At 38.5% G+C, this 23,522-nt stretch overlaps 2 protein-coding genes and 1 long non-coding RNA gene across 10 annotated transcripts; 2 read left to right on the forward strand and 1 right to left on the reverse strand.

Moving 5' to 3' along the window:
• The first annotated feature begins 228 nt into the window (after positions 1–228).
• On the forward strand, positions 229–6,035 carry LOC112187511 (YTH domain-containing protein ECT4). Of its 7 annotated transcripts, XM_024326341.2 has the most exons (9): positions 233–379; positions 1,454–1,530; positions 1,641–1,818; positions 2,188–2,264; positions 2,362–2,880; positions 3,774–4,307; positions 4,446–4,658; positions 5,260–5,634; positions 5,715–6,035. In XM_024326341.2, the coding sequence occupies exons 1-8, from the start codon at positions 340–342 to the stop codon at positions 5,611–5,613; spliced, it is 1,992 nt and encodes a 663-aa protein (XP_024182109.1). In that variant the 5' UTR covers positions 233–339; the 3' UTR covers positions 5,614–5,634; positions 5,715–6,035. The 7 variants fall into 7 exon arrangements, with proteins under 7 accessions (XP_024182110.1, XP_024182112.1, XP_024182109.1 ...); XM_024326342.2 differs by having other exon boundaries at positions 229–379; positions 1,493–1,530; positions 5,260–6,035; XM_024326344.2 differs by having other exon boundaries at positions 229–379; positions 1,493–1,530; positions 1,689–1,818; positions 5,260–6,035.
• A 915-nt stretch (positions 6,036–6,950) lies between these two features.
• On the forward strand, positions 6,951–10,499 carry LOC112187513 (phosphatidylcholine transfer protein). Of its 2 annotated transcripts, none has more exons than XM_040515113.1 (6): positions 6,951–7,451; positions 7,827–7,971; positions 8,274–8,534; positions 8,743–8,794; positions 9,055–9,253; positions 9,770–10,499. In XM_040515113.1, the coding sequence occupies exons 2-6, from the start codon at positions 7,837–7,839 to the stop codon at positions 10,035–10,037; spliced, it is 915 nt and encodes a 304-aa protein (XP_040371047.1). In that variant the 5' UTR covers positions 6,951–7,451; positions 7,827–7,836; the 3' UTR covers positions 10,038–10,499. The 2 variants fall into 2 exon arrangements, with proteins under 2 accessions (XP_040371047.1, XP_040371046.1); XM_040515112.1 differs by having other exon boundaries at positions 6,954–7,451; positions 8,713–8,794.
• Positions 10,500–20,841: 10,342 nt separating this feature from the next.
• On the reverse strand, positions 20,842–22,403 carry LOC121051176. Its single transcript, XR_005805324.1, has 4 exons — positions 22,177–22,403; positions 21,714–21,781; positions 21,132–21,197; positions 20,842–20,950 (listed from the first exon to the last, which is right to left on the reverse strand). It is a non-coding gene; the product is annotated as an uncharacterized LOC121051176 (long non-coding RNA).
• Positions 22,404–23,522: the final 1,119 nt, after the last annotated feature.

Below are 23,522 nucleotides of genomic sequence, written 5' to 3' on the forward strand. Positions count from 1 at the left end.
TCACTGCAATTTTTACCATTTTAGTGGCTCCCCTGCCCAATCTTCGGAAAATCAAGTACCAAATAGAAAACGAAAATGTAATAAAATAAAAAATACAAAACCAAAATTTGCTTTTATCATTGTTTTATAGGTTACAAAAAGGCAGAGCAAACAAATTAAGAAACTTCTGGTATTATTTATAATAAATATTGTCATAAAAGAGTGAGATATATATATATATATATATATATATATAAGCTTAGGCAAAAATACATATATAGGTAGATACTGTGTGTGTGTGCTTGCTTAGATTCTTGTGTGGGTGCCTCTTTGAAAATTGAAGATCTTTACTTCAGATTCATGGCGGCAAACCAACCGCAGGGTCCAGATCGTACATCTGGTACGTCCATACCCACAAACCCCGCATATCATACATCATCACCTTGTTTATTTTTTTCTCATTCTGTCTTTGCTTTTTTTGGGTGCCTTGAATTTTTACCCAGAAGGGTTTTGTTTTTGTTCTGATGTGATTTGTTGGTCAAGTCGGTGAATTGGATTCGATAAAGTTTTGGGTTTTGTTGTGTGATGAGAATAGATGACCAAGTTTGTATCTTTATTGGAGAATTGGGCTTTGTGACTTTATCTTGATCTGGGTTGCTGGTGGAGTGAGGTGACTGTAATATATTGGAGATCTAGAATCTGGGTATTGTTGCAAGCTTAGATTTTTTTCATGTTTTCTATGTATGTGTTTATGATGAAGACTTAAGTTTTGATGGTTATGTGTGTCAATAGTTTCGATGGTTATGTGTGATTGTAGGAATCATTTCAGTAGTCTAGACTAGACTGATAGATTCTAGAGTATGGAATTGTTGGAAATGCCGTGTCTGCGTTACTTGCGGATTCTGGTTGTGCATTTTAAGTTGCCCTTATTAGATATTGCACCCACTAAGTGTCAAATTTTGTGAATGCAAATTATAGGGTGATAGAGCATAAGGCTTTTGCTAAGCATATTGCATCCTTCGATTTCTCATTGTTGCGAACTTTGCAATTAAGGGTTATAGCTAGAAGCTTTCTACCTGATTCTTAGAAATGGACAGCATAGTCCATTGTATATCCATGAATTATTCTCGTTCTGATGGCTGTCATTGTTCATAGTTTGAGAGGTCAACATCATATCAGTGGCAGGTTTGCCAAGTTGAGATCTTTATGTCTATCAGGCCCTTTTGGTAACAAATCTTATTGCTAATTAGTAGCTAGCTAACAGTTTCTGTGTGCCTTCAAAAGTGTTTTTTTAAATCTGTTGAGTAACCAATTGTTGTAGACATGAGTATAAATATATTCATGTTCTTCTATTTATCATGGGTGCATAGGTGTGCACGCGTGGATGTGTGCGCACATATTCATAGCTTCAAGTTTTCCTATCCCCGAATTTTCCTTTGGTTGGTCAATAATTTGTACTCCCTGTGTTTCTAAGACTCTTCTAAGTCACTGAGTGTACTGATCATGGATGCAGAAGAGAAACCTGCTGAACCTGATAGCATGAAGGAGCAGGTAGTTCTGACGCCACTAAATGCTCTTCTGATCCATTGCAGTAAATTTTAAAGTCTTGTTTCTTTTCTCCTCTTTTGCATGACAACTTTTCTCAATTTATATGTTATCAGACTCTTGTAGCAAAAAATGAGAGGTCAATTTCTCCTAATCCTTCTCAGGATGGTGGCTCAATAGGTCATCCAAGGGAAGCAGCAGCTCAACCGGGTTCTTTTGGCGTAGGTGGAGATCACACCGTTTTCCCTCCTAATGTGTATTCCCCTCAGGCGCAGCAGACCTTCTACTATAGAGGTCAGTCTTATATCTCTCTGGGTCCTACTGAAGTCATTAAAGTAAACCATTCACAGCTGGATCAATTCTAAATTTGTAGGTCTTAACATACAGTGACTCAGCTCCGTCAGGGAGGATCTATTTTCCTTTATGTTTAATGTAGTCCAATCAGAATCTGATTTGTATTTCATTTGGGAGGTTGGAATATAAATTTCAGATTTGAAAATTTGTACCAAACCTGGTATTGTTTAGTGGCTATGTTAACGAAAGTTGTTGAAAGAAGCAGTGATAATTTATGACATGGATCCTTATTGCAGTCCTTTTTAGTTGTCGTTATTGTCACTTATAGAAAGTGACTATACATACCTTGTTCTCTCATCTGTGATATAGGTTATGAAAATGGAACTGGTGAGTGGGACGAGTATCCTCCATACCTGAATTCTGAAGGATTGGAGATTACGTCTCCTGTGAGTGCATTTACATTCTGGATTCCTGTTCACATTTTAAATGTTTTGATTTCTTTGGTTTGCTTAGTAATGTTCTTCAATACTTGATCTGGATTAGGGTGTCTACAATGAGAATCATCCATCTCTTGTCTATCATTCTGGTTATAGCTACAATCCGCAAATGCCATATGGGCCCTACTCTCCGGTCACAACACCTATGCCTTCTGGAGGGGGAGATGGACAGTTATATTCCCCCCAGCAATTTCCATTTTCAGGGCCACCTTATTATCAGCAGCTAGGACCTCCTAGCATGCCATACATTACTTCACCGACTCCAGTTTCACAGCCAGACCTCACCACCCTAGTTAGTATTGATCAACAAGGTGACAGCATGCTTTTTGGGCCAAGGCCTGGTTATTCTCCTGTGGGATCTTATGGTAGGGGCAGTTTTCCTGGAAATCCAGGTAGTTTTGGTTATCATGATATGCAGCAAGGATTTGATGGGTTGAGATCTGGAGGACTCTGGTCAGACTGGTCAAAACCCTCGGACAGGCAGAGGTCTTATACTCCCTTGTCGCCAGCAGTATCTCCACAGCCAATTGGCCCACTTGGCTCATTTGGGCAGAATGTTGGAATGGTTTGTTCTCATACTTGTGCATATCATCTAATGACGTAGTTTAAAATCTCATTGGTCTGTTCTTGTTTGCTAAAGTACTCTTGGAATGTAGAACATGTATAGCACAAATTGATACCATAGGTACTTTTATAAAAAAAACTTACATGGATTTTAACATTTACATAACTTTTGGGGTTTCATATGAGATTATGGAAGTTGAATGTATCCTTATACTTAATCACCAAAAGCAAACCGGCATGTTGGATAAAGTGTGTATAGAATCAGGAAACTCTGGTAACATAAATTAACTTATGGTGCCATTATTTTTAACGTATCATAACTAGAATCTTCCATTTTTGGGTAGTTCTATTTTGTTTGCGTAGTCTGGTTTCTGTTTTCTTATTGATGTGCCCAGATTTTAGATATGCATCTACTCATTGTGATATTATTCTGAAGGCACCATAATCTGAGACGTTGATTTGTGGTGTTTCTATCTTAAGGGAACTTTTTACAATAGCAGTATTACACTATTTACTAGTAAAATATCATAAGCCATGACTTAAAAGCCAGTTATGGGAGAAATTTTTTCTTCTTCCTTTCTTGGTCCTAATGACATCCTAATCAGGACCTGAAATATGTATAATTTGTATTGAAGACCTTTGTATAACTATTGATCGAGCCAAAACTCAGTAGCAAGTGAATTGCTGGAGTAGAATAACTATGGGTATTACCAATGTTAGAGGTCAGGTGTATGGTTCCTTTAGGTCACTGTCATCTTCCATGCAAGTATTCAACTTTGGCTTATCTTTTATTATTGCACTACCCAACGATTGTAATTGAAGTCATATCTGAAACTTGCTGAAATTAATTACTCATGGACTTTAGTATTAATGCTGATCATTTAATCATCTCAGGGTTCTCAACACCAAAGGTCTTTGTATGGATATGGATCTGGTTCAAACTCTTATAACAGAGGCTACATTCCCAGTGGTTTTAATCAGGGCTCCAGCCTTGGAAGTGCATCCTTTTCCAGTTTTGGAGCTAACAACAGAGGCTTTCTATCATTAGAAAATAGCAAGAGGCATGTGAGAGGCACCGGTCCAATATGCAGTTGCAATGCTCCCCTTGATATTCTTTGTGAGCAGAACCGAGGACCAAGGGCGTCAAAGCCAAAGGCACAACTCATTGCTGATAGCGCTGTGGAGAACACTAAACTTAATACACCTACAACCAAGGTTCATGACGAAACATACAACCGGCCAGATTTTGTGACAGAGTACAAAGATGCTAAGTTCTTTATCATCAAATCTTACAGTGAAGATAATGTTCACAAGAGTATCAAATACGGTGTCTGGGCAAGCACACCAAATGGCAACAGAAAGTTAGATGCTGCATATCATGAAGCTACGGAGAAGCATGATAGCTGCCCAATTTTTCTCTTGTTTTCGGTAAATATATGATCTTTTCAAGAATATATGTTCACAAGATAATTTATCCTATATTATTTCTTATTTTCCTCATTTCTTTTTCCTCTTAATTTTTTACCTTCATTCCCCACTTTGGCCTTATATGATTATAATTCTCAGGTGAATGCTAGTGCTCAGTTCTGTGGGGTGGCTGAAATGGTTGGACCTGTTGATTTTGACAAGAGTGTGGATTACTGGCAGCAAGACAAATGGAGCGGGCAGTTCCCTGTCAAGTGGCATGTTATTAAGGATGTCCCAAATAGTCAGTTTCGTCATATTGTTCTTGAAAATAATGATAACAAGCCAGTAACAAACAGTCGAGATACTCAAGAGGTGACAATTTGTGAAAAACCCCGTTTTTATGAATTGAATTGGTATCTTAATTATTTTGCTTGTAGTTTTATTTTTCAACAATAGCCATAACCCAGTTAAAATTTAGATACATTGTTTGTTTACTGAACACTTGGAGTGCTCACTGAGCTGCCTATTGAACCAATTGAAAAGTTGCTAAATTGCGAATCTTTGTGTCGTTGGTCATTTATGGCTACTAAGTTTAGTCAATTCGGTAGATGTCTGTACACGTCTATCAAAAGGCAAATCACCCTGAAATTCTTACTTAGATGTATTGGAGATGCTTTTCATTAAGTGTCTAAGGTTCTGGAAGCTGAATTTTCATTTTGTTTGTTACATTTCTTTATTCTTATAGAATCTCCAGTTTTCTAAACCCTAATTAGCCTTTGTCCTTTCCCCCCCCCCCCCCCCCCCCCCCTGGTTCTCCTCTGCCCAAGGAGGTATATTACCATGTGATCCATTTTAATCATTATGAATTTGATGAAAAGTTGCTTAAAGTTCTATATTAGAAATCTTTAAGCAGAGTATTTTTTTGGCATGTGAAGCTTTGCTTACAACCCTGATTTTGCTCCTATATGTGCAGGTAAAACTAGAGCAGGGAATTGAGATGTTAATTATTTTCAAGAATTATGAAACGGATATGTCGATTCTAGATGATTTTGATTTTTATGAAGATCGTCAGAAGGCAATGCAAGAGCGGAAGGCCAGACAGCAAGCCAGTCTGATTGCTGTAGGTGTAGTCGGAGAAAATGAGCACAGAAGTCCTGTTCAAATTCCCACTGATTTCATCAAGCACATGTCGAAGAGTTTTGCTCAAGTGGTCCGCTTGGATGAGGGTACTAAAGAAGCTACTGCTGCTTCTGATGGCCCCATTGGCACTAGGGTGAAACTTGAAGATGCAATTCCGGTGTCCGTCTCTTCTGCTCAGATCAGTTAGGAAGATGAGAATGCTCGGAATGTTTGTGACACAAACTTCAATACTATCAGTTTTTGATTAACTTATTATTAGGTTGCTGATGTCTCTGTATTCATAAAAAGTGCATCAGTGTCTGAAAGAAGGGCTTTTACCAGTTTCACGAAGCTGATGATGGGCTTCATGTATCATATGCGTCCTGGGTGCTTTCGCTTTCAACTGTAGTCAGTAGCTTCATAAGATTTGCATTTTGAGTGGAAGTAGTTTTCTTGGAAGATATTGGCTCATGTTTTGGCTATGTAAAGCTTTACCATCTTTGCAGGCAGTTTAATAATATGCAGCAAAAAGACCTTATAAAGGAAAAAAAGACCTCCAATGTTATGGTTTGTTCTTGATGCTTAATCAATTCTATGCTGACTACTCATTGGGAGAACAGTTCTCCCCTATATTATTGCACTTGTGTATTAGACTATTAGTAGAGAAGGGACGATGTTTTTCTTTCATAACTGAAGGTACATTTCTCCGACCTATTTTTGGGTTATTTAGTGAACCTATCAGCTTATTCTCTTCTCTTAAGGTACATTGCATAATACATGTGGTTGGAAGTGGAGTTTATACAACTAGGCGTGTGGTTTAATGTGGCATTGACTCGGTCTGTGCTGTTGGGTCCATAAGAAATTTGTTCATGCATATCTTCCTATCTTATCCATCCATGACGGTGATAGCAAGCCAAATCCCATTTCGTGGTTTCTCTAGAGAGCTGACAATTTGGGTTGTCACATCACGGCTTGAGGTCTTTCTGTGCACAGGGATTGATCTTGAGAACTAGTCAGCTTCATGTATAGAGACATGTATGTAAGCCAAAGGGCTATGCTGTTGGTATCATCGTAAACCTTGAATTTGGAGTCTCCGTTTCTTCAAGGGGGACATCAAGATCGGCGTGACCCCGAAATTAATCTTGAGCAATACAATTCATCATGAACCAAATAGACCGTTCCGTTCTTCGGAACACTCTAGCTAGTTATTTGATGAGCTGCTTTATTACAAAGTCGACTTAAGAGGCGTTAATATATACATGATTTGACCATAAACAGAGCTGTGAACTCTAAATGACATTTAGATGGAGCAAGTAAGAAGGGTGGATTACCTTTCTGACTTTCAGCTCATCACTTGCAGTATACCCCAATTGAACGACCCCACGTATCAGACCAGATTGGGAACTGGGTCTCCCCACAAAAATTCAAATTATATTGTTCGCCGACTCAATCATTATTGGATGTAAATTTAACGGTGGGAAACAAAACCGCTTAATTTAAAAATAATTATTTACATCATTAAATTTATTTCCGACGTTGAGCGTAATTTTCTTGGTCGATTGCGAACTATCACTAAAGATTCAAAAGACCATATTATCTCAAAAACGATGGGCAATCCTCTTGCTTCCCCACAGTAACAGAAACGTATGGCCGATCGCAGAGGATGTTTCCTCCCGGCGCATCGGTGACTTTCGATACCTTGAGCTGTTCGCAAAGCACAAACCAAAGCAGCCTCGGAGCTTCCTATGAGGGCTTGTGAATAACAGAGAATCAGGGTCGACTACTTCAGAAAACCAAAGACAGAGATGGTGAACATGGTGGACTTGGGCCGATTCCACGCCCTGTTTCAAGGCTCGTCGGAGGAGTTTTGGCGGGAAAACGTTTATGGGGGATGGGCTACTCTTGTGGCTGTGCTTATTATCTTGGCTTGGCACTGTTTCAAGGGTTTTTTGTATAAGAAAACGTCTTCTTCCTCTGCTTCTTCATCTACAGTTGGTGTCTCTGATTCAAATCCCAGTGCTTCTGGCTCTGGGGTTCACAGACTAGGTAAAGTTTTGATTTTTTTTTTTTTGTCTCCTGGGTTTGGTTCGTTTTCAATTGGGTTTGTTTTGTTCTTGTCAAGTTTCGTGCTTTATGGGTTTGAATCTGGGATTGAAATTGGGTTTCCATTGTTTTTCCCAAAACATGGTATCTGGGTTCAATGAAGTTTTGGATATTTGATAATTGAGAGTTGGTTAGATTCATGAACTTTAATCTAAAAACCAATTGGGGTTTCGTGTTCTTGTTGATTTCTGCAAAAAGTTGGGATTTTGGGCTTGATTGGTAATTGGGTATTTGGAACTAAGTTTTGTTGAAGTTGAATATGGAGGGATTAACTGTGATCTTGTATTGATTGAGTGATGGCTGTTTCTGCTTCTGCAGAGTCTCGGAAATGGTAACAGATGCAGATTTGAAGTTTCTGATTGAAAAATTGGACGAGAAGATCGGTCAGAATAAGAAATGGGACAATGTCATAGAGAAAGGAAATGATCTTCTATACTACAGTGCTAAGTGCTGCAAGCCTAAGGTCATTCATCCTGTGCTTAATTTATTTGTGTTTTAGATTCTTTGAATTCATTATGGAAATTCTCTGCTTTGCTTTTAAATTATAAGCAATTTGAATTTGTTAGATGCTTGTCATAGCCCTGCAAACTTAAATCTGATTCTTTTGTATTGTTGTTGCCTTAGTTCATTATCCCAAATTTGCCCCAAGGCATCTAATCTTGGTCAGACAAATGACTAGTTTCGCTAATTTACTCCATTGGCTTTAGACTATTAGCAAATGAAGGTTATCAAACTGACTTAATGCATCTTTGTCCTTGCTTTCAGGTTGGTCCTGTGAAATACTTGAGTGTGACAATATTTGAGGACTGCTCTCCTGAGATGCTGAGAGACTTCTACATGGATAATGATTACAGGAAGCAATGGGATAAAATGCTGATTGAGCATGAACAGTTACATGTGGACAAAAACAATGGGGTTGAAGTTGGCCGGACAATAAAGAAGTTTCCACTGTTGACACCTAGAGAATATGTATTAGCTTGGAGATTGTGGGAAGGAAAAGATAAAACATTCTACTGTTTTGTCAAGGTAATTGATGTTAAAATATTCTTTCTTTTAGATTTCTATGAAAACAGTCCTGGGCAGATTTTATTTTGCATGTGGTGGTACTCCATGCTTGGCTTTTGATTCTCTTGATCATATTAGGACTTGCCTACCTCTGAAACCAATTACCTCATATTTTCTTTTTCACTCTTTGTGATGACAGGAATGTGAACATTCTTTGGCACCGCGGCAGAAGAAGTATGTGCGTGTTGGTACTTTCAGATCTGGTTGGCGAATCAGAAAAGGTAAGTTCCTGACATGCATCTTCATCATTTTTCTTTGTCTTTACTAATACTTGCAGTTTGTCGATATGAGACTGTAACCAAGGCACTATAGTTGTGCTTCATGTACTGGTGGTGGATATAGGAATGATTTCCTTCACACACTTAAAGGCTTGTTTGGTTGACATGTTGGCAGTCTGCATTACACTTTGATACATGGGTTTTTATGTCTAAGTTTAAAGCAAAATGTGTTTATAGTTTTGTGATTTAATTATCTTCCACAGTGCCTGGTAGAAATGCCTGCGAGATCAAAATGTATCACCAAGAAGATGCTGGTTTGAACGTGGAGATGGCAAAACTGGCCTTCGCAAAGGGCATATGGAGTTACGTATGTAAGATGGATAGTGCACTACGCAAATATTCTACAATCAGCAATGATCAATCAAGTTCTGCTGCCACTGCAGTCACTTTGATAAAAAAGGTCAGGACCCTCATGTACATATTATTATTGTTTAAATACTTGTATACCTTGGTATCATCTGAAGCACTTCCTGGTAGAGCTTGATCCAACTTACTACGGTACTTGGCTATGTATATAACCATGCATTAACTTTACCAGAGAGATCGTTGTGGTATTGGATTATTTTATAATTATTATTCTTTTGGGTAGTGAACATGTTCCATGTCATTTTTAGTTGTCTTGGCAAATCTCAGTGAGCAGCATGGCTCCTAAATCTTGCCAATATTGTCCTATTGTAAGGATGTCATATTTTTAGACATAATGGACCTAATTGATTTTTTGAGTGCTGACCAAACATGGATTTTTCTTGAATCATTAGATACTTTAGAGGAAACATCTGAATTGTATCTATAGTTAAGTACTATTCATGGGTGGTTTCCTCTACTTCATATAACAACAAATGCAATCTTATACAAATTTCACATCACAATGTTATTAAGCCTATTTGTGTCATTGATTGGTTTTCTTCTCCACATAGGCCCCCCTGGATTAGAGGCCACGGATAACAATGGAGCAACCTCTGCAGAACCTATTATTCACAGACCAATTACTGGTGGGGAGAGGAAATTGTCAAGAAGACCATCAAAGAAATTGCTAGCCAATGGCTTGCTGCTTGTCGGTGGTCTGGTCTGCCTATCTCGTGGTCGCTCTAGCCTGGGTGCAAAGGTTGCCATGGCATATATCTTGACCAAACTGAACAAGCGTGGTGCTTCATCAAGTCAAAATGGGGATATTGCAGGCATATGACGTTGGCATCACAACTAATTTTGGGGAGCCGAGTAAAGGTTGGTTGTATAAATTATCGACAGGGTCATCAACTACTCGGAAAGTAAACCCCAGGACCTCACAACGCAATCGGCTCAAAGTGTGTTGGACCTCAGAAGTTTTGTTCTTACCTCACCAATCCTTAATAAGTTGAATAATACTTGCACCCTGTTCAACTGTGCCTGTTTGCTGGCAGCACGTTTGGTGTCCTACCATGAGAATGATCCAGCAGCCTGAATGTGAACAAAGCAACATATGTCTCTTCTGGTTAACTTTCTTGTTCCTGTTAAAAGCTCTCATGGCATTGAAAAAGAGAGAATGTGAATAGTATATATTTATTTTTATTTGGAGAGTATTAGAAAATATTTTCTCTAACTTTTGTAAAATTTCACATTCTGTAGTTACGCTGGAAAATTAATGATGAAAGTATATTTCCTTGTCATACAACGAACGCTACATAATGTACTGTCCTCAAGCTTATCGCGAGTGAAGTAGAGAACTAATTGCAATTCGAGCTAGAAGTCTGCACCTCAAACATGCTCTTTCAAACACAAATGGTAGGTGCAACTTTGCTTTTATCAAAAACTGAGAAACAGTCATGATATGCATGTGTGCTCTGTGATAGCAGTTTCTGCATATGGATGTGGGTGAGAAAGTAATATTAACTAGCCTTTATTTTAAAACCTAGTATTGGAATTATCCACGTGTGATTAAATTATTTTATATGTAATATAAAAAATAACTGTTATTTTTTATGTTTTACTGTGGTTGTTGGAGAATTATATGCAAGACAAACAACAGGACTGTGGGAGCTTATGTTCTAGATAGAGCATGAATTCGTTTACGATATATTAATGTATGTTGTAGGAGAATAGAATTGTGTTTATTATTGATAATAGGAGCCCTTTATATAGGGAGTTTACAGAGTACACAAAAGGTAACAGAATCGGAATACAATTAGTATACCTAGGGTACTTTCCTATTACAACTCTAAACCCTAGTTTGTAGAGGCACATATTATGTCGATATCCTTCAACACTCCCCCTTGTGCCGCTCAAACTTGGTGATGACGCTTTGATTGTTGCCTCGTTAAAAACCTTGCCAGGTAACAAAAACTCTGGGGGACAAAAATAACTCTGGTCGAAGGACAAAAAGAGCACAACACGTCCTTCACTCTTCCAGATCGAACATGTAGACATCATGCCTCCCCCTGATGTCAATATCTCCCCCCTGATTGCTACAATCATGGGAGTTCGGATAACTTTCTCAGTCCGATGCTCTTCACATGTTTCTCGAAAGTGGATTTTGGTAACGATTTAGTAAATAAGTCCGCTACATTATCCTCTTATAGGATTTGGCTCACTTCAGTATTTAGAAGTGCTTGTTGTCATTTTGATGGAGGGGAGGAGGAGCACGGAAGGTGGCATTTTGCCTTATGGGGTCCGATCCCACACTTCCGTCGTCCCTTGTTCTGTAGGGATAGAACAAGCCCATATCAATCATACCTCTCAAATATCGAAAGATTGTCTTTATACCATTCTAATGGAGTTGCGTTGGCGCGGGGCTATATCTAGCCAACAAGTTCATAATAATTGAGGTGTTCGGTCTTGTATTGTGCTAAGTACAATAATGCGCCTATGTACATAAGTAAGCACTTCTGCTATTAACACGTCTTCGTCATCATCCCTGGGACGAAACGGATCCCTTTTAGGGTCAAGACTACAGACGACCATGGTGCATCTATGACTTTATCAAAAATGTCTCTTGACACGGTATACAAGTTCTGAATTTAGACAAAACCGTATTCTCCCAAGGTCATTCCTCTCAAACTCGGATTTCAGGTGTTCAGCGGTTTCCCTTAACTCTCAAGGGTTCCAATTATAAACCGTGACAATTGCAAATCCGAAACTTGTCGTGGAAACGCGTGGGCATAGTTCATCATATTCCTTCCCAATCAAGTAGTCATTTTAGTGAGCATTTCAACCTCGTTGCAAATGCGCTCCGTGGTCTAGAGCCACTTGAGTTGGGTAAATAAAGTCCACAAGAACCTTAATTATATTCCGTATCTAGATCCCCATAGAGATACGTAGTGACCACATTCGTAAGCTGCATGTTCAGTTATTTGGAAACTACCAAACTGATAAGGTAGTGGAGTGCAATGACATCCATTACGAGAGAATATGTCTTCTCGTAGTCGATTCCAGGGCGTTGTGAGAAACTTTGCGCCATAAGGCGAGATTGCCATTTCTTTTTCTCATCACGCTATCTAACGAAGACCTATTAATGTCAATAGGTATTATGTTAGGAGGTGTTGGCATCTCAGGCACGAAATCCTTCCTCTTCGTTAGTGAATCCAATTCAACCTGGATCGCATCTTTCCATTTAGGCCGATTTTCTCTACGTTGGCATTTTTCAACGGAGTAAGGTTCGATGTCATTGGTCTCAATAATTCCACGTCCTCATGTACACTAGTGTAGTTCGTAGAGATCTCTATATTCTCTGGAATTGGTTCTAACATTGAGGCGTCCCCCAACGATGTCTCTTGGACATAACCACAATCCAAAATATTCTCATGAGACGGATTATGAGTATCAATGATCAATGGATCAAGTTGTGCCAAACTCGCTCTCTTCTTAGGGCGAGAATCCATCGAACCTATGGGTCCCCTACTCTCTCTAGCGGAACCCATGGCCTATGATGCCATTATGCCACCTTTGTGGCGTCACCATACTACCATCCATGGTAGTGGTGCAGCACCCATCTTCTCTGGGTGGCACCATGTCCTCTTGTGGGGACATCAATCCTTGCAGGCATGTTTGCAACAGGTATATGTGATCTCGTCACTTTTAGGGGATCAAGATGGGATATAGTGGGGACAGACCACGACAATTCCTGTCGTTCCTGTTGAACATTGACGTTCTAATCTCCCCCTAACGACGGGAAGACTGTCTCATCAAAGTGACAATTCGCAAATCTAGCGAAATAGAGATCGCCTGGCAAGGGTTCTACATAGTGGACTTATAGTTGGAGACGCATGTCCAACAAACAAATATATATACTTTCGTTGCAATGACTCATGTTGATGCGCTGTGGCGGCGCAATTGGCACATGAACCGCACACTCAAATATGCATAAATACGAGATATTAAACTCGAACCCAGTCACTAGCTGTAACGCAAATAAAAGTTGAGTGGCTGCTATGAGTCGTAGACGAATTAGCATAGCTGCATGCGTTATTGCATAACCCAAGCGGAAATATTGGTGCGCATTCCCAATGTCCGGGCTACCATTGTAGTCGTTTAATGGTGGCTTTTCCGCGAGACCAATTGGGTGTGTACATGGGAATATGATACTTGATATCAATACCCAATGATATGCAATAGTCATCGAAAACTGTCGATGTAAACTCTCTAGCATTATCAAGTCAAATTGACTGAATGGGATGATCTGGGTAGTGAGCCCGTAGCCATATGTTATGTGCTAGGAGTGTAGTATAAGCAGCATTACGAGTGGATAATGGCACAACACGTGACCAGCGTGTTTGCGTATCAACCAACACCATAAAACATCTATATGGTCCGCAAGTTGGTTGATCAAATCCATAGAATTCCCTTAGATTCTTTATAAGAATGGAATTATTTCCTCAATATCCTTTGCATAGGATGGTCTCAATCCTAAATAACAGGCTTTACAGAACGAAACATGGGCTTTATAATCAACCAATGAAGGTTTTGGTTAAGCCACAATGTCACAATAGACTTGAGAAGTAGAGAGAGGAGTTTATGGCGTCAATGCCATGTATTGGCCGCAGGGGCTAGGCGGCGCTGGCCATGTGTGGCCTGTCTTTGCACAATCATGGCGCCATGAGGAGCATGTGCAGCTCCTCGAACCAATTCTTGGTTCTTACTTTTCTTCGTTCTGAACATAGATGTCCGTGTAAAGTCTTTTAATACACGGATCATCATGTCAAAGCCTATATGTGCCAACATCCCATAAGTCGTCTCTCATGACATAGTTGGATTCAATAAATCAAATAGTGGTTGCATACAACCCACTAGAGTGACACATAAGTTTCTCTAATACTCGTTTATGTCCGTAGTCATTAGAGGTGATGCAAAGGAACTCTGTCCATTCTCATAATGTGTTTCCACATAAAAACCATTGGCTCTATAAAGTTCGAATTAAGGTATGTCCAAGACATTAAGTAAAAGAATTGACACTTTATTAATAGCCAATGATTACATCAAAGTTCCCAAAGTCTAATCCAAAATAAAATCAAAATAAGACACATTGTAGTCACTCTATCCGTTTGGTAACTCCAATCAAATATGACCAGGAAAGTAGAGAGAGATGTTGGTGGAGCGAGGCTCTCTTAAGTACCAAGAATCTCAATGACTTTCCTAAACATCACATTTTATTGGGTCTGCCACATAAGAAAGAGTTAATACAATTGTCATTTATTGACCAAGGCAAATTGCCATTACAAAAGTTCTTGGAAAAATAAAAAGGACTAATCTAATCAAAGTCTGTTGCATCCATGTGCACTTCATCTTCAGCTTTGAAGTCCTCTATGGTGAGATTGACATCTCCACCATCTTCTTCTTCTTCTGCAAGGTACACTTCTTGCTCTCTCAGGTCCCTATATGCCCTGTAGCTTGCAGCTAGTTCCTCACTTGCCTTGCATTGCTTGAACCAATGCTCAATTGATCCACATTGATGACACTCATCATTGCGGTTGCCTCCCTTTAATTAAGGTGCACGTTGTGCACGTTGCGGGCGTTCCCTAGGAGGGTTGGTGCCACCACCACGACCTATTGAGCCACCATTACGGCTAGGGATACCACGACCCCCTCTCCCACGTGTGGCATTACCACCACGTGTATCCACACCAAACTTGAGTTTCCTTCCTGGTTAGGGTGGTTATATGGGCCCATACGTCCCTCTTGTCCCCCATTCTTAGGGTACCGCTCCTTGCGCCCTCCTTTGGGTGCATTATAATTCGCCTCATGAACGCTCTTAGTTCCAATGGGCCTTGAATTATAATTCCTCACGAGTATGTTATCATGTTTCTCAGCTACAGATGTAATATTAATAAGCTGATGGAACCTCGTGATCCGTCCAGCATTGACTTCAGTACGGTATTGCTTTGATACCACAATGGCTGAAACGGGGAAGGTGGAGAGAGTTTTCTCAATTAACTCTTGCTCTGTGACAGGTTGCCCACAGAATCTCAACATGGATTGTAAGCGAGGAGCCTCTGAATTATATTCAGTAACAGACTTGAAGTCAGCAAAGCGCAGATTGTTCCATTGAACCTTCAAGTCAGGGAGAAGGGAATCTTGGACATTGCCAAAGCGCTCTTCTAGCGCTACCCATAGCTCTCTTGCATCCTTGATCGACATATACTCCAATCTGAGTGCCTTGTCCATATGGCGTCGCATCAAGATAACTGCTTGAGCATGCTTTGTAGATGTTCGGTTGAACATAAGATCCGGGTTAGGTGCCTGGATTATGGGTAATATTCCCTTTGAAGTGAGATGGTTCTCAACATCGGTTACCCAACTGTGGTAGTCCGAGCCTGTTGAGTCAAGCATGGGAAAGTCGAGTCTAGGTTCATTCGACATCCTGAAAATAAGAAGAGAAGATAAATTAGTTTCGGAGATAAACTTCCACGAAAACTAAAATAATAAGATTTCCGAGCTATGCTACCAAGAAATCAATTTCCAAGAATCTCTTTTGGATTAGACCAACAATGATGTTTTAATATGGTCATAGTTTGATGCTTACGGACGCTCTTAGTCCAAGCATTGTGAACGCTCTTAGTTCACACGAACACTCTTAGTTCGTTTAATTATGAACACTCTTAGTTCGTTAAGAGTGAATCCCCACAATTCCGCTTTGTTAAATACTCAAAATCATTTGGCAATATATATCCCAATATTATGCAGAAAATAAAAGGAATTTAATTACAAGAAAGCAGCAACCTTAATTATAAAAACTTACGTGATTGTTCTTAGCTTAAAGACACGCGCGTGTTGATGTAGGCGTGTAGTTAGAATTTGGTCGGAAATTGGCAGTTGGTGGCTGCCCTTCTCCCTTCCCCTTTTTTTTCCTTTTTTCTTTTTCTTCCTTCCTTTTTTTTCTTCCTTCTTTTTTTTTTTCTTTTTTTTTCTTTTTTTTCTTTTTTTTTCTTTCCGGGCCCAAGACCGTCCTCCCCCTTTCCTTTTTTTTTTTTTTTTTTGGCCGCGTCTTCCCTCTTCTTTTTTCGGTTTCTTCTTCTCTTTTCTTCGTTCGCTGACTTCGCTCTTTCTGTTTTCTGGGCTGCGGGGGCTTCGGGCTGCAGATGGGTGTGCATGGCCTCAGGCAGCAGCAGTGCAGGAAGGCAGGCTGCGGAGGCTTCGGCGCTGGTCGGGAGTAGTTGATAGGAGCATTTTAATGTGATATTTTAATAGTTAATTCCTCACATTTTGCTTAGTTAATTCCTTAACTGAATCGATTTTTAATTCAATTTCTATTTTTAGGTACATTGGAGTAAATGAAGATGAAATGAGTGTTAGGTCCATAATTACCTGGAAATGATGGAGAAAAATGGAAATGTACTAAAAGATCAATTTTACACATATTCCTACTCCGGCTAGGAGAAACCAAGCCAAGCAAGGAAGAAGGAGCGGCTTCCTGACCAAATGAACTTCAAATGAGCTGAAACCTTCCAGATCCATTCTAGACACCCAAAGGATCATTTCTTATGAAGAGTGCCAGAGAAAAATATGAGTGGAAGGCCTTCAAACAATCAGCCCAATTTTCTACAGAAGCAAAACTGGAAAACTGGACCTGTAAGAGGTCCAGCAGCATTTCCGGCCCAACCACATGGATTGAAGCTCTGAAAATTTGTCAGGATGATCTACACTCATAGTGGAACATTTCATATGAAGAAGTCGAAGGCATATAATGAAGTCTTGTTGGAGAAATAATTGAAGGAATAAAGAGGAAGAAACTGACCTGAAAACAGCTCAACACCACATATTCATGCTTCCCACCCACATGAAGAAAGCTAGATGCTTTTCTCTTTTTCCTTGGATATATTTTTCTACAATCTCTTTAATAGATCATCATCACTTCCATGTTGCTGCACCTTCATGCTTTGCTTTCATTTCATCATTTCTCTTTCTTTTCCATATTCTACAAATCACTTTCATACTCCACTTTCATTATTTTTCTTCCACTCATCATTTCACTCTTCTTTTTCTTCCCTATATAAACACCTTCTCCTCTCATTCTAAAACCAATTTCTTCATCCATTTCATCTCCTTGTCTCACCATTTCCTCTCCATTTTCCTTAGTCACCAATTCCTTCATCCATCTCTTCTTCTTTATCTCACCATTTCCTTTCCATTTTCCTTAGTCACCATTACCAATTCCTTCATCCATTCCATCTTCTTTGTCTCTCCATTTCCTTTCCATTTTCTCTCTAAATTCCTTCATCCATCTCATCTTCTTTGTCTCTCCATTTCCTCTCCATATTTCTTTTCCATTCTCTAGTTTTCTTGTTCTTCATTTTCAAGCCAAGAGAAAGAGAAGCCATGCAATACATCAATTTCCCAACCGCCATCCACCCTTGTGTCGTCCCTAGAAGATTGATTGCTTTCAAGGATCTTCAAGTTCTTCGTCTCAAGGCTTTATCATTCATCTTTCAAGGTGTATTATATCCTTTCTCTTGTTTTCTTTGTTTGATTTTGTAAAACTATGAATTCTAGTTAACAAATAATGTTAAGGGCAAAGTTTAAAGCCCGTTTATATGTTTTGAGATAAAGTTGTGATTTCTATATGTTGATTTTTATGTTGCTTATGTGGGTTTGTTTAATTAAATTTGCATGATAGAAAACTTTTGTATTTTAATCTTATGTGGTTGCAAACACTTAGGGTTTTGATATAATTGGTGCTAGGTTTAAGAACATGAAATCGACTTTTCGTTTTGTGTAAACTTGAATCAAAGTAGTAAAGGTTTTGTGCAAAGACCGAATTTAATTAAAGAGGATTGCAATTAGGTGGACTTTTCCATACTAAGTTGTACACTTGAGTTGATAGCCTTTCTCTATGTCTAATGCATTGAACATGTCATGATTGACTAGCTTTCTAGGGCTTGATTGCATGTTTGATAGGATTAATCTAGGTGCTTTCGCTTAGGTTAATTAGCATTGAAAAGTAAAATATGGGAAATCATTTGCTTTCGAATGTTTCACATGATCAACTCCTCTCTCATGACATTTAAAATCAACTATAGGAATTGTAATTGGATTTCTTGCATATGGATGTGGTTTTGATCTTTGTTCCTTGCGTTCCACCCTTGTATATATGTTTTTACGTTTTCTTTATTTTATTTATTTTAATTTTAATTTTAAGAATCCTAATCCCCCTTATTTGTGTTTACTTGTATATATTTATTCTTTATTTTATTTTTGTAAATAATACTTTATTATTTTAATTCTTTATTTGTTTATACAATTGTATATATTTATATTCTTTATTTTATTTTTGTAAATAATACTTTTCTTTATTTGTTTCACAATTACAAGTGTACCCTCAATCCCCGGAATAGAACGATCCCTACTTGCTTATATTACTAACGACATTTTCAGGGTTAAATTGTGCGCTCCCCAAAGGCGCATCAGTAGTGCAGCAGTCGGCACTACTACAAATTTCCCCAAAGCACACTGATTTGAATTAGTCCCTATTGGGACAAAGCACACTGATAATAGTGGCTAATGTCATTAGCCACTATGCAGCCACTAATGAGATATCAGTCCCCTCTATTGCAGGTGCTATTGAGACAATCCACACTGTTAAAACAACAGTGGCATACCAAAACCCAATGCAGCATTTAACCTTTTTCTCTCCCACTATTGTTGTATCAGTGTGTGTGTTCTCAATGCCACCAACATCAGTGGCAAAACATGGGGATATATTAAAAAAAAAAAACAATTTGACCCAGCTATATTTCTAAAATGTCCTGTACAATTCAAATACAATTTCAAATAAAATACAACATAAAAAAAAAACATAAATCTATAAATCTCTTCATGTTCCTCTCCGTGGTTGCATCTGCTGCCTCCAATATTGAAACAGTAATGTAGATAAAGAAGAAAAACTCTACTAACAGTCCTTTATGATCTTCCTTAACCAATTCCCAACTCTAATATAATCTGATTCTGCTGCATCCCTTAAAGCTGCAAGTCCTTCATTGTGTAAAGTTCTCAAGAGCTCTATGGTGTGTCGTCCAATCCTCAAGACGCTATTGTTTGAATGAGGTCCTATATAAAACCATACACAAAAATAAACTGAGATATAAAGCATCCAAAATAGCAAATTTATTCAATTTAATCAGTATCCAAAATTTAACATCTTTACAACAAAAAATTGTCCTCAAAGAAAAATAATGCGTCTTGTACACTAAGATAATAAAACACCACGCTGATAGCAAAACAAGATACTCAGAATGATATATCATCCCTAAACCAAACAATCGACAACTGTATTAGCCACTTTTAAGCAACAGTCAAAATCACTATCCCAACACATTTATATGTTGAAGTTAGTACCTTAAAGAAAACAAAGATGGATGTATTATTTTCTGCAATCATACCATATCTGCCAATGAATCTGCCAGTGATGTTCTGCATGCATAAAAACAACGAGGAATTACTTTTAAGTGGTGGTGTTCAATTGCTTGCCTAAAAATAAGCTTCATATTAACCATGTCAGACACATTTTAAGCACATATACAACAGCAAATGCATTGCGCATGTTTGTAAATATTAACAACAGTCAATAAGAAATTAAACAATTGGCACCTGAGTTATATCAGATACTAGATGTCATCAAATCATGTTTACCAAAAAGCAGTTGCATTGTACATGAATATCAAGTGCTTAGTTCAATAAGATTAATCTCAGACTATAAAGAGAACCCAAGCCCTGCAAGTACCTTATTCAACTGCATAAAAGAAAGTGTCTAGTCCCTCGAATGAGATACAAAGGCAGAGTAGCAGACCTACAAAGTATAGACAAGAAACATCAACAAGAGAGGCAACATCACTTAAAAGAATACAGACAGAGCAAGAGAGACTACCTTAGTGGCATTGATTTAAACTCTGTAGCTACCTAATAAAGGAACTTTCTAGTTTACTTGGATTTAGTTAGCTAGCACTACATAAGTTTCCTTGAAATTATCTAGAATGAACAAAACCTGAGGCTTTCCAAGTGCATAATGTACATTATGAAATAACAAGCATAAATAGTCAATTCACCAAACCCACAAAAAGCTCACCTCATTTGTCTATCTGTCCAAATAGTGTTTCCTGATCTCCAGCAAGTCATACCGCACATAGGAAGTTTAAGTAGCCTACAAGCAAATGCTAACTATTGAAGAATTAACATCAAATATATACTGCAAGCAACTAAAATATGCAGTTCGCCTAAAGAAACTCAAAAATTAGACTCTGTTGTTCAAGTACCTCACCAAGAAGGATCACCCATATAATGTTTTTAATATATAGATGCTAAGACATGATAACTAATGACCAAAATTGACCAAAAAAAAATTGAAAAATCAATAGGTAGGTATTTTCATATTTCTCCACTCATGAACATTCAGAGTTTATATCCAAACAGCTGGTTATCACAGATATTTCATACAACAAACAAGTAAGAGCTCTATATTCCATAGGTATCAGTAAGATGTTAGAAAGCTTGATATAATTAATAATATTGAATAGTTTCATCTCATACCTTGCCAATCTCTTTGATTAATCTTCTCAAAAATGTGGACATAAATCACGTAACCAAAGTGGTGAACTAGTGATAAATTTTCTTTAATTAGAAGTCAAAAGTATTATTAACCTGCACAAAAGAAAAAAGTAAACTTAACAATAGCAAACAGCATGTGGGGAAAAAGAAACAAAAAGAAAAAAAGAGTGAAGTATATAAAGAAGAGACATATCTTTTTGCCATATCATCTACTTCATCCTTAAATAAAGAGCATTGATATGTTTATTTCATGCAGATAACCAAATTAGTGTACCTCTCTCTCAATGCACTGATTTGTTGTTTTCATCAGTAAAGGCAGAGTTTGCCACCCGCTATATCCCTACATGCAAAAACCCAGTATGGCATTAGACACACTGACAATTGTTATTTTAGAAAACAAAATCAATTATCAGATGCCGAGAGTGAGACTGACTATAAAAATGGGAAACATAAAGACAACATGTGGAAGCAAACACCTTATCGAAACAATTATAAATTTATATGCTTCTTGATCAGTAATAAGTTGACATTAGAGATGAAAAAGGGAGCATCGGGCAAGGATGAACTAAATTGAAAATATTACAGATGAATATAAGGATTTCCACTCAATTTATAGAAAGTCATCCCTTTCCAAGCAATCCAGCTAAATCCAAAAGCTTACCCACACATAGTTAATCCCTAAAATCAAATTGAAATTGACGGCATGCAGACAAAAAGAAAAATCAAAAGCTAGTAGATGGAATATTTTACCATGCCGGGCCTAATTGCATTAGAAAGCAGGACCTGGCAGGACCTTAATCTAATTATTTAAATGATTTCCAGTGAAGGAAAAGAATAATATAGTAGGTTGCTATACCATGTTGTTGGGCGATCACCCCACTACCTGAGTCATGAAAATTCTTCACTGCAACTTTGGGTTGTTAACTGTGATAGGAAAAAATATTTGAACTTTGTATTAGAGAAGGAAAAGAACAGAAGAAAGGGGAAAATAAACAAGATAGATCGGCAGAGAATCGCTTCACACTTAAAACAAACCTGAACTAAGTCAAATAATTCTATCACCCTCCAGAAAGCCATTGCTTATTCCATACTATAAAGCTAAACATGCTTGGATATTGGCATATTGCAAACCTAAATCCCCAGACCACGGAATAACTCTCCTAATCTGAAGCTTAACCTAAAAGTTCCTGCCCCAGAAATTTCAATCAAACTGAGGCAAATCAATGTCATCAGAGTCAACCAAATTCAATGAATAGACATACAAAACACAAAACAACATAGTATCATCCTCGATAAAGTTTTGAAATTGAGATTGTCACCTGGGTTGTGAGAAGATAGTCCGAACCCATTCGCGTGTCTCGCCGACTTCAGACACGCCAGTTACCCAGAAGAGAAAATACTAGAGAGGAGACAGATCAGGAACCGAACTAAAATGAGGGAAGAAAAAACTAGTTCTTGTTCAGGTTTGAACTCTGAAGGGGAGAAAGAGAGAGACAGAAGGGGAGAAAAAACTAGATCTAGTTTTAGGTATGAACTCAGTCTCGATAGAGATCAGAAGAAAAAGAGATCTTATGTCAAATGAGCGTTCGATAAGCTTTTCATTGATCTGATGGCTAGAATTGATCACCATATCTGATAAAAAAAGATTAAAAACATGCGTGTCAGCTCCTCTATCTACTTATTTTACAGTTTTGACCCCATGAACAGTATCATACGGATTAAACAACTAATACTTTGCATCTATAGTATACTATACACACTGATGATCAGTGAGACGGAAAAAAAACCCACTAATCTTTTATATCAGTGTAATACTATTCAATTTGGGACTGATGACTTTTTAGTGGCTAAAAAAAGGGTGCTAATGGGGAAATTTGTAGTAGTGCGGCAGCAGCAGCAGGGTCTTGCGTGCAGGCGGGCTGCAGGGCGGACTGCAGGGAGGCCAGTTGAAGGCTGGGCTGCAGGAGGCTGCAGGTTGCAGGTTGCAGCGGGCTGGTGAGGAGGCTGGGCCGGTGTGCAGGCAGCAGCACGGGCTGCGTAGGCGTGCAGGGCGAGCTGCGGGGGGCTGAGGCAGCAGGGGCTGCAGGTGGTGTGCGGCAGGAGGCTGTAGGTTGCAGGTTACGGACTTGCTGCAGGGGGAAGTAGGGACTGCAGTGGGCTGCTGGCCGATCTAGGGTTTTGTGGGCAAGGAGAGTTTGCGGCAGATTTTTGGGAGAGAGAGTTTTTAGGGTTTTTTTTTTCTTTTGGGCTACGGTTAGAACTCGTGCTGATAACGTGTTGTAGGAGAATAGAATTGTGTTTATTATTGATAATAGGAGCCCTTTATATAGGGAGTTTACAGAGTACACAAAAGGTAACAGAATCGGAATACAATTAGTATACCTAGGATACTTTCCTATTACAACTCTAAACCCTAGTTTGTAGAGGCACATATTATGTCGATATCCTTCAACAATGTATTAATACATCAAGACATCAAGTAGACCAATTTTCTATAGATATTTAGAAGAGACTAGTTCCATGCACTGGTAAATTAGCTTAGCCTGATTGGTCTACGACTATATGGAGTTAGTCTATTGCATGCTCCAAGGAGCTGGTATTCATTTGATGTACGTAAATGATTATTCAAACGCTCATGAGTGAATAGCCTATTACAAGTTTACAA

This window comes from Rosa chinensis, chromosome 2 (genome assembly GCF_002994745.2).
Source record: "Rosa chinensis cultivar Old Blush chromosome 2, RchiOBHm-V2, whole genome shotgun sequence".
Taxonomy (NCBI): Eukaryota; Viridiplantae; Streptophyta; class Magnoliopsida; order Rosales; family Rosaceae; genus Rosa; species Rosa chinensis.

What these genes read in the sequence shown, in the direction of transcription:
- LOC112187511 (XM_040513346.1), top strand. Translation starts at nt 340, where the DNA reads ATGGCGGCAAACCAACCGCAGGGTCCAGATCGTACATCTG. An exon ending in CTGATAGCATGAAGGAGCAG is followed by an intron (nt 1,531 to 1,640) that starts GTAGTTCTGACG and finishes ATATGTTATCAG; the next exon opens with ACTCTTGTAGCAAAAAATGA. An exon ending in TTGGGCAGAATGTTGGAATG is followed by an intron (nt 2,881 to 3,773) that starts GTTTGTTCTCAT and finishes TAATCATCTCAG; the next exon opens with GGTTCTCAACACCAAAGGTC.
- LOC112187513 (XM_040515112.1), top strand. Translation starts at nt 7,837, where the DNA reads ATGGTAACAGATGCAGATTTGAAGTTTCTGATTGAAAAATTGGACGAG. An exon ending in TGGTTGGCGAATCAGAAAAG is followed by an intron (nt 8,795 to 9,054) that starts GTAAGTTCCTGA and finishes TATCTTCCACAG; the next exon opens with TGCCTGGTAGAAATGCCTGC. An exon ending in GTCACTTTGATAAAAAAGGT is followed by an intron (nt 9,254 to 9,769) that starts CAGGACCCTCAT and finishes TCTCCACATAGG; the next exon opens with CCCCCCTGGATTAGAGGCCA.